The sequence below is a fragment of the Sinocyclocheilus anshuiensis genome, unplaced genomic scaffold (assembly GCF_001515605.1).
Source record: "Sinocyclocheilus anshuiensis isolate Anshui unplaced genomic scaffold, SAMN03320099.WGS_v1.1 scaffold582, whole genome shotgun sequence".
Lineage (NCBI taxonomy): Eukaryota > Metazoa > Chordata > Actinopteri > Cypriniformes > Cyprinidae > Sinocyclocheilus > Sinocyclocheilus anshuiensis.
The window spans coordinates 279834-290683 of record NW_015547659.1 but is presented as its reverse complement, the minus strand read 5'-3'; the positions used below and the strand labels follow the sequence as shown (position 1 = coordinate 290683).

The 10850-nt window shown below is 36.5% G+C and overlaps 1 protein-coding gene across 1 annotated transcript in view; it reads right to left on the bottom strand.

The window, feature by feature from the left end:
- Positions 1 to 4350, bottom strand: part of LOC107702221 (sushi domain-containing protein 2-like) — a 35276-nt gene extending 30926 nt beyond the window's left edge. The window contains exons 1-5 of the mRNA XM_016504468.1: positions 4160 to 4350; positions 3950 to 3982; positions 3623 to 3821; positions 2730 to 2878; positions 2197 to 2364 (exon numbers count right to left, since the gene is read on the bottom strand). Coding sequence (XP_016359954.1) covers positions 2197 to 2364; positions 2730 to 2878; positions 3623 to 3821; positions 3950 to 3982; positions 4160 to 4244 — 634 coding nt within the window. The 5' untranslated portion in view covers positions 4245 to 4350. The remainder of the gene's footprint in view (positions 1 to 2196; positions 2365 to 2729; positions 2879 to 3622; positions 3822 to 3949; positions 3983 to 4159) is intronic.
- Positions 4351 to 10850: the final 6500 nt, after the last annotated feature.

Below are 10850 nucleotides of genomic sequence, written 5' to 3'. Positions count from 1 at the left end.
GCTATATATAAATGTAATGAATTATTATTATTATTATTATTATTATTATTATTATTATTATTATTATTAGAATGACAAAACAAAAAGGTAACAGACAGAAAGAACGACTGACAGGAAGCGCAACCTGAAAGGCTGAAAAAATGACTGACAGACAGCAAGGACAGAACGAATGACCGAAGGAACAATGAACGACAGAAATAGCAACCGACAGTCAGAAAGACAGAATAAATGACCGACAGAAAGAACGACAGACAGAATAACAGAACTAACGACCAATGAGAAAGAATGACCGCCAGACATAACGACAAAAACAACCGACAGCTGACAGACACAAAGACAGAAAGAATGACCGGCAAACAGAATTACAGAATGACTGACAGAACGATAGCTAGAATGAACAAGACGGAAAGGCAGAACAGCCAACAGACGGAATGACTGAAAGACTAACAGAATTACAGAATGACTGACAGAACGATAGCTAGAATGAACAAGACGGAAAGGCAGAACAGCCAACAGACGGAATGACTGAAAGACTAACAGAATTACAGAATGACTGACAGAACGATAGCTAGAATGAACAAGACGGAAAGGCAGAACAGCCAACAGACGGAATGACTGAAAGACTAACAGAATTACAGAATGACTGACAGAACGATAGCTAGAATGAACAAGACGGAAAGGCAGAACAGCCAACAGACGGAATGACTGAAAGACTAACAGAATTACAGAATGACTGACAGAACGATAGCTAGAATGAACAAGACGGAAAGGCAGAACAGCCAACAGACGGAATGACTGAAAGACTAACAGAATTACAGAATGACTGACAGAACGATAGCTAGAATGAACAAGACGGAAAGGCAGAACAGCCAACAGACGGAATGACTGAAAGACTAACAGAATTACAGAATGACTGACAGAACGATAGCTAGAATGAACAAGACGGAAAGGCAGAACAGCCAACAGACGGAATGACTGAAAGACTAACAGAATTACAGAATGACTGACAGAACGATAGCTAGAATGAACAAGACGGAAAGGCAGAACAGCCAACAGACGGAATGACTGAAAGACTAACAGAATTACAGAATGACTGACAGAACGATAGCTAGAATGAACAAGACGGAAAGGCAGAACAGCCAACAGACGGAATGACTGAAAGACTAACAGAATTACAGAATGACTGACAGAACGATAGCTAGAATGAACAAGACGGAAAGGCAGAACAGCCAACAGACGGAATGACTGAAAGACTAACAGAATTACAGAATGACTGACAGAACGATAGCTAGAATGAACAAGACGGAAAGGCAGAACAGCCAACAGACGGAATGACTGAAAGACTGACAGAATTACAGAATGACTGACAGAACGATAGCTAGAATGAACAAGACGGAAAGGCAGAACAGCCAACAGACGGAATGACTGAAAGACTGACAGAATTACAGAATGACTGACAGAACGATAGCTAGAATGAACAAGACGGAAAGGCAGAACAGCCAACAGACGGAATGACTGAAAGACTGACAGAATTACAGAATGACTGACAGAACGATAGCTAGAATGAACAAGACGGAAAGGCAGAACAGCCAACAGACGGAATGACTGAAAGACTGACAGAATTACAGAATGACTGACAGAACGATAGCTAGAATGAACAAGACGGAAAGGCAGAACAGCCAACAGACGGAATGACTGAAAGACTGACAGAATTACAGAATGACTGACAGAACGATAGCTAGAATGAACAAGACGGAAAGGCAGAACAGCCAACAGACGGAATGACTGAAAGACTGACAGAATTACAGAATGACTGACAGAACGATAGCTAGAATGAACAAGACGGAAAGGCAGAACAGCCAACAGACGGAATGACTGAAAGACTGACAGAATTACAGAATGACTGACAGAACGATAGCTAGAATGAACAAGACGGAAAGGCAGAACAGCCAACAGACAGAATGACTGAAAGACTGACAGAAAGAAGGACTGACAGACAGAATTACAGAATGACTGACAGAATGGCCAACAGACAGACAAAACGACTGACAGCCAGACAGAATGACAAATAGAATAAAAAACAGATAGAACGACAAGAATAGCTAGAATGAGCGATAGAAAGATAGAACGACAGGCATATAGATTGACAAACAAGACAGACAGACAGATATATAGATAGATCTGTGCTCTACTCACCAGTCTCATTGTAACCCCACAGCTCAATGTTGACTCTCTCTGCTTTTATTAGAGATGACATCCATATCATCTTTAAATCCCCGCTGACGTTAGGAGTGCCATAGTACTGCCACTGTGTGGCATTACCAAAAATGATCTTGTAAACAGGACTCAGCTTACTGTGGTGGACTAATAAATCAGACAGAGCACCTTATCATTAAAAGAAACTTCTACGTTAAGACAAACATATTACAGTGAACTTGTGTCAATATCATATGCCTTGGGAGGTCTGACTACAATATCTAATCAGGCCATAATGCAATAACCATACAATCATAATTGATATTAGCTAAGAACAACACTTGAAGGAATGTTCTAGAAAGGAATGTCTCATAGGTTACTTAACACAATGTCACAATACTTTTGAAACAGCATGCATGTGATCAAATTATTTGGAATACCTTTCACTGATAAATAAGAAATGTGCAAATAAGGTACACTTGGACTGACTTTCCCACAAAACCTCAGTGTGCATTATGATTTCTGTAGCTCACCTGAGAGCCACCGCCCTGATCTGTCATAGTTGACTCCATCTGTAGACACCTCAAAAGGGATCCAGCCCGACTCATAGAGCAGCGGAGTGATACAGTGACCCACTCCACTCTCATCCACATAGCCCTCTGTCAAAATCTCTGAGTTAAACCTGTGAAACAAACTCTGGTCAGCACTGGAGTGCATTTATACCACTGATCAGATCTGACGGACTTATTTATTTAGCATGCGCTTTTATTCTGAGCAACTGAGGAACACAAAAAAGCTATTCACCCTAAGCTGGCAGTAACATGAGAACATTTCCATCTTATCTTATTCAGCCTTCACCAAAGCCACTTCTTGTACCAAACAAACATTTTAACTCAAACTTTGTTCTAGAAAACTTGAGAGGCGCAAAATCAAGAGGAAAAACTTTCAGCCAAAACTTGATTACTGAACATTGTATATTAGTATTCTGTTCTTGCATAGTAAGTATATTGCTATATAATATTACACATTAAATAGTAATATATAAATAATGCCATTTTAATGCAATAATTATGTTTACACTAATTGTTTGAAAAATGCATTACTTATTATTATTAGGAACACAAAATGCAAAGATATATATATATATATACACACACACACACACACACACACACATACATACATACATATACATATATATATACATATATAATGCTTCATTAAGTACACACACACACACACACACACACACACACACACAAATGGGACATGAGAAATGTTCTTTTTTCGGTGAACAAATACTTAAACACATTGTGTTGTGACATTACAGTAAACTTGCAAGGTACGAATGTCTCCACTGTTTATGAACACTGTGTTTATGATTTGTGCGCTTCAGAGAACATCAACAGATTTCTGGCACTCTTACCTGCAAGCAAGGTTAATGTTCTGCTCAAATGTAGCGTTGAGGATTTTGAAGTCTGTGCCTCCCAGCAAAGATCCAGAGTGTGGTTCAATGTCAAGGCAAAACTGTTTATAATCTGCACAGCAGTCCTTCAGAGATTCACATGTTGCATGACAGGAGCATGTGTTAAACTTCTCACCACAGCTCCTGGCACATGACTGCGCTGAGAAAGGAAGTAAAGACATATTGCTGCAACTGCATTCTCTAGAAGACAGAACAACAGGCTTCTTTGAAGCCTAACAACTGAAACAACACTTGATAATTACTCCAGTACATGTAAGAAGAGCTTACCTGCAGTCCTGGAAAACAGCTGAAGGAGCAGCACTATGAACATACAGAGATGGATTTTGTCCTTATATTTGCACAACATTGTGTCTGGCTAAAATAAGCCGAGATATTTTAATATCAACTTAGGCGTCGTATGCAAACTCGGTATGAAACACGTGTGGTTCTCAGTCATGACATTGTGACAAAGGTCTCCCTCTCTCTCTCTTAACGTACCTTGTAACTGTTTAACAGTCAAAGACTCGCTGCAACTTGCAGACAAGAGGCAATAAATGAAACTCCAGGCACAAGAAACGTGCATATCATGTATTTCGTTTAATGCTGCTATCTGTGCAAAGCATTATCATTGCACGTGCACATTTATTAGGATTGCAAAGTTTTGAACTCGTCCTCGTGCAACTTTTAGACTTGGGACACACTCAGCAGTTGGGTGTGCGAAATGTGACGGTAACGGGAATGCCCAAAAATAAAGCTTCAAAATTAAAGTCCTATGAAATAAATAAATAAACAAAACAATAAATAAATAAACTTTTAAGGATAAAAGTTAGATTAATGTTATTTAAATATTATACAATAGTATGCATATATGTAGATTAAGTAAATAAATAGGTGCGTTCAAACTTTATAGTGTATACTGTAATGAAGTTGCAATTTATTCAATATTAAAATATATATTAAATACAGTAAATAAATAAACAAGTGCCTTCAAGCTTTTGAAGATTAAACTTTCGAATATTATTGTTATACATTGTTAAATAAAGAATGAATTGTTATAAAATGAAGTTACCAGATTGCTGCGTATGTTTGTACATATTGAATTAAATATCGGTATGTAACATCTCTTTATTTATTTAAAATTATACAGAAAATATGAATATAAGCTAATGTCGTTGTACCTGTATAATGATTTAAAGAGCTTTGTGATTCGCATCGACTCCTGACATGATTCACATGCAGCGCCAGTGAAGTGAGTGACTCCTGATTTATTGATTCACATCGTTAGAAGTCAGGTGATATTGCTATCATCCTTTAGTTGATGAAATGTTGGAGGAGACTTGAAATATTTAAGTTGTAATATTGTAAACGACTCTATTCCTGAAGGTGTTTTAGCCACTGAGACTTTTTAAGAACTCGACGGTTTGTTGTGAGCGTAAACAAACACCCCACTCTCTGCATATGGGAGATAAAAGCCTTTGAAGACCAGTATACTAGGCTACACTCATATGAAAGGATACCAACACAATTTAATTTAGAACTTTATTAATCCCCTTGGGGCAATTAATTCGTAGTGCTTCACATATACAACACTTAACACACACATACAAATACTCAAAATACACCAAATGCATAATACAAATTAATAAATCAACTAAATACAGATTTGTGGAACATCTAATTGACCGTAAACGTCTCCCATGGCTCATCCACTTAAAATAATCATTCAAAGGGTGTGTGCAGTCTCCTATAATTGTATGTGCCATCCTCATCACTTGCTGTTCATAATAAAATGTAAGACTTCGCAAGGGAACACCTAAGATTTTTGAGCACATATTAACAAAACCTTGCAAACGATTTTTGCTCTTTGTAGACAATAAGGCAAACCAACAAATAAAGGAAAAGGACAGGATACTTTCAACAAATGAATTATAGAAAGTCCTGAGAATGACTCTCTGTAGCTACATTAAAAGAATTCAGCTTCCTCAACACATACAATCTTTGATGTGACTTTTTAATGATTGCATCTGTGTTTTGATCAAACTTCAGCCTATTATCAATAATCGTTCCTAAATACTTGTATTCTTCCACTACATGAACCTGTGTCATTAATGACCACCCTTTGAGGTGCAGGTGTTTTCCTACTAAAATTGATGATCATCTCTTTCGTTTTTTGACACATTCATATCTAATTTCATCCTATTACACCATAAAATAAAATCATCCAAAACCGGACCATATTCCTGATCTGGATACGACAGCAAAGACAGAAGCACAGTATCGTCTGCATATTTGACCAAATAACTATTATTGTACAAACTCTGACAATCATTTGTATATAAAATGAAAAGAACCGGAGAAAGTACACAGCCTTGTGGTGAACCTATAGAAATATTTAACGTGTCTGATAAGACCCCATTAACTCGAACCTTTTGTTTCCTATCTGTTAAAACAGAAACAGTTTCGCATCCTCTACGCCTCTTCCAGCACGATATGCGAACTGGATCTAAAAGTGGTCCAACAACTGTCATCACATACTTTTTTTAATCTCTTTTTTCAAAAGCCTTCATGACCAAAGAAGTCAAGGCAATAGGACGGTAGTCATTCAACAATTCTGGCTTTGCTTTTTTAGGTATAGGTACAATCATTGAGCTTTTCCACAAATCTGGTACCAACCCTAGATCTAGAGAAGATTGAAAAAGTAAGAGAACTCCACTAATCTGTTCAGCACAGTGACTCAGTGTTCTACCACATATTCTACCACAATTGATAGCTTAAGAAGTATAACTGTAACCTAAGGACAAAAAGTTGCTTTTAAAGTCAGCAGTAAAGAACGAGAGACTATTTTACGAATGTTTCGATTCTTCACGTGTGAAATTGCACGATTCCTTACTCATCAATATTCATAGATGTATTCATAATTTAAGAATGTTTTAAAGCATATTAAAACGCAAACCTAATGAAGAGTTAATCACTGAGGTCCATCTCAAACTTAAATTAAAAGCATATATTAATAAGAATCTGAATATCATGAATATTCACACATAGCTGCATATTACTGCCAACGTTTCGATCGACAATTCAAGTTGCTTATAAATTTTTTTTTTTTTTATCAATATAACTATAAATGATTTGCATAGCCATAAAGTAAAATAATTCCCTTAAATCATTTGTGTCACTGCTATCATTTAAAAATCGAGAAACCAAGACCACATTAAATGAATGAGAAGTTTCAGTTTTGGATCAGATTGTATCATGTTTTTCTTTTTTTTTTCATTGCACAAAAGATGAACTGAAAGCTCATGGCTTAATATTTAAATAATAAAAAAAACAGTTACCAGCAATCAGATTTCACATGTTGCACAGGTATCATGACTCACAACACTTGAGATGTTTACAGTAATTAAAAAAAAAAAGCCTTCATCATAACAGGTACACTTGCTCTCAACTGCCACAAAAAAAAAATTGCTGACAAAAATTGAAACAAAGCAGTTTATCATTTAAATACAATTACTGATGACAAAATACATAAATCAATGACAATGACAAATAGACAAAAAATTTTACCACTGAATGATGCATGGCGTTGAGACTACCTCCTCTCTTTAAGGCATAAACTCACTTCAGAGATCGTGTCGATGCATAGCAATAAGATGCCAGCTGAAACAATGGCTGCACACAAAGCTGAATTCAACTACATAAACTTAAACAAAGGGGCATTTAAAAAAAAAAATTACGCTGATAGTAAGTTACACTCAGATCTGTTGTTGACTATACGCACAAGACCTTATCACGTTCACTTCATACAGAGCTAAATTGACCTTTCATATGATGATCTATTAACTATTTACTCAACAGCATACTGGGGGATCAGGTTCAACTGATGTACTGTATGTTACACCTTTAAACTAGCAGTGCAACAGCAGATACGAATATAGCATGACTATTAAGCAATGGAAGCATAATGGAAAATACATTTTATGTGGAAGACAAAAGTGATACCAGGGGATCTACTGTGAGCAAAGGTTGATCAGAAGTGTAAGATCAGTTTCTGAATAATCTCATAGCTTGTTCTAACCATTGAAATTATATTCTGCTGCATATAAATTCAACACCTGTATCATAGATCATGTATAATATTACTAGCTGACTTTAAAATTAGGTATTGACTTCTAAATTTCACTTCTAAAACTGACGCTGAAGTGTCATTTTTTCAATATTAAATTTTTTTTATTCTCCTATCCCATCTTAATAAGCAGACATAAATTTTATAAGCAAGTCATTTGTTGGTTGATTTTATCCCTAAAGGTTTAAACACTGAATTTGAAAAAAATATTTTACACTGGCTCAACAAATAGCGTGAGTTTGGGATGGCAACCAATGGTAGCAGTCAGGCAATCTAGTTCAAAACAGTCTGAATTTTGCAATAACATTTGACTAAACTAGTGCCTTAGAAATTACACACTTCAGCTTTAAATCCAACGATATTCAAAATGATTTGTCAGTCTAGATGCTAAGTTAGCAAAGAGCTCCAAGTATTGTGCTGCAGTGCTATATGTAGAGGAATGATCATATTATTACAGAAACACTACAACACCTTTATGCACACATTTTGCCTACATTTCCTAATTATTTCTTAAATTATGAAGAGAACTGCATTCAGATCAAACGAAAGCATGTGGAAAATAGGTGTTTTATAGAGTTTTGTAAGAGTAATTATCATAATAATTAAAGGCAATTATAACTAATTGAGGTTGGTGTGTTCATTTTTCTCTGTCAATTAATACGCAAAGTTATACAAAGTACAAATAATAGGAGGGTGTTTGTGAAAATATGCGCCACTTATTCTGGTCATGTAAATGAAAAGATAAAAGTTAGAAGACATTTTTCTAGAAGAACCTTGGTCTCTGCTTTTTTGTTAAAGAGGTAAAATAAAAACCTTCAATAACAAAAGAATTAGTGCCTTTTTGTTTCAAGCGTTTACTGTTTTTGCTTGCCATTACGGAATGACATTGAGGGGAAAAATTCAATAACGATCAATCTGTGAACAGACGCTGTATTGTATCTAAACTTAAACCTACTTGTGCAACAGTGCACAGTAACCTTTGATTAAAGTGACCTACATAACGTTCAGTTTAGCAGAATTATGAATGCCAGCTAACTAGTGAGACTATATCTATGTCTTGTCCCTAGGCATTGGAAAAACCTAGGGGTATTATTTTGTTTTATTTTAATGGTTTAGATTTTTTCTTTTGAATAAACATCTGGTATGAATCATAGGAAACAACCTACATTTGACTAAATTAATGAATGAATGAATGATGCATTTATATAGCTCTTTATTGTGTATAAAACGAGCCAGGTTTCATCCCATCCGTTACTCATCAGTTAGTGGACAATACTCTAAATCTCATGGTCAGGATTACGAGAAAGGCTCATCTCTGAGGGAAAGAGACATTTTGTTGAAAAACACAATATAAATTAAATAATGAGAACATTAGAAATCAATACAAAAATGCCCAGATGTATATGTTGGGGAACGAGAATCCACACGGTACAGAGACATCACTGTGTCCTAAAGCTGAGGCGAAGGAACCAGAGAAGGCCTAAACTAGATGAATGGTACCACATCCATCAACAGGTCCCAGGTTTTGGATGAATCTAAAGCAAAGTTCACGGGTCAGTCAATTCTAGCCTTGTTTAAACAGTCCAAGGTTTACTCTGAGCCCAAACTATGCCCAAAACATTTCAATTTATGTCATGACCTAGTCCAGCTGGGCAAACGTTTTAAAACAAGCCAGCACAGCTGGCTCATATTAAAGTCTGGAGGTCCCAGTAGGTCTCAGGTTTTAGTCCAGGTGCTGAGATAGTCCTTTAGTGTCTGAGTTTGTATTTAGGTCCTCTGCTATCCAAGCTGTATCTGTCCAGAGTAAATGGTAAGTACAAGCATGATGCCAAACCCAGTGAGCAGCCCTGCGTTCTGGATGGCGAAAGTTAGCAGAGATCCACTTCCTCCGGCCTCCTCTTCTTCACGACTCACCTCATTCATCTCAGGAAACTGCAGGAACAAAGGAAGATGGAGACACATGGATTGTAAGAAAAAATTATAAAATCAACAGCATCAATGATAACCACTTGAGTAATGACATTCTCTGTTTTCATAGTTATCAAGTTAGACAGGCATCAAGTTTCTTATTCTCACCCAGGCTGCATTTATTTGATCAAAAAATACAGCAAAAAAAAAAAAAGTAAAATTATTACAATTAAAAATAACATTTTTCTATTTTAATATACTTTAATGTGAATTTTCATCAGTCATTACTTCATTTTTTCTGTCACACGATCCTTCAGAAATCATTCTAATACGCTGATTTGATGCTCAAGAAACTTATCAATGCTGCTTAATATTTTTGTTAATATAAGTCTCTGGTGTCCCCAGAATGTGTCTGTGAAGTTTCAGCTCAAAATACTCCACATATCATTTATTATATCATTTTGAAAATGCCTATTTTGAGTGGAAGCAGAAACACGCTGTTTTTCGTGTCTCTTTAAATGCAAATGAGGTGCTGCTCCCCACCAACTTTTCCAGAATAGAGCTGCGCCATTACAGCTTGGACCTGCTAAAAACATCTGTTTTGGTTCTGATTATCCTGTTTATCGCACTGAAATCATGCATTTTAAACCATATTAGTTTAAACTTCTTATATACGGTTTTCTGAGAGCACATGGACAGAAAGCGGCTGTCACAGCATGTGAGTACTAAACTAAGTTCTCATTCACACACAAGTTGTAAAAACACACGAGTTACAAAAACAGTCGGTTATGTCTGTGAAGGTAAACTGCTGGTAAATTGATCGCATGTTTATTTTAGATCTGTGTGGCAGGCAGCAGCAATATACAGTAAATAAATCAATAAATCCACTGCTCTCTTGTGTCCTCTGAGGCTGGGACTCTAAACAATGTTCTGTGCTCATCTGTGCAGCCAAAGACAGAACAGTTAGCATGTTTTGCTCAAACTTTCGCCATGGCATTAGAACTAGTACACCGTTGTCGCTTGCGAAATCAAATGATGGCTCCGTGGGTGGAAACTTACAGATTAAGGGGCGGTAATATTATGAGATCCCTTTGCCACGTCACTAGGGGAGCGAAATCAGACGCGCTCGTTTTCTCAGACGCTTGCAGAAAAAGGCTT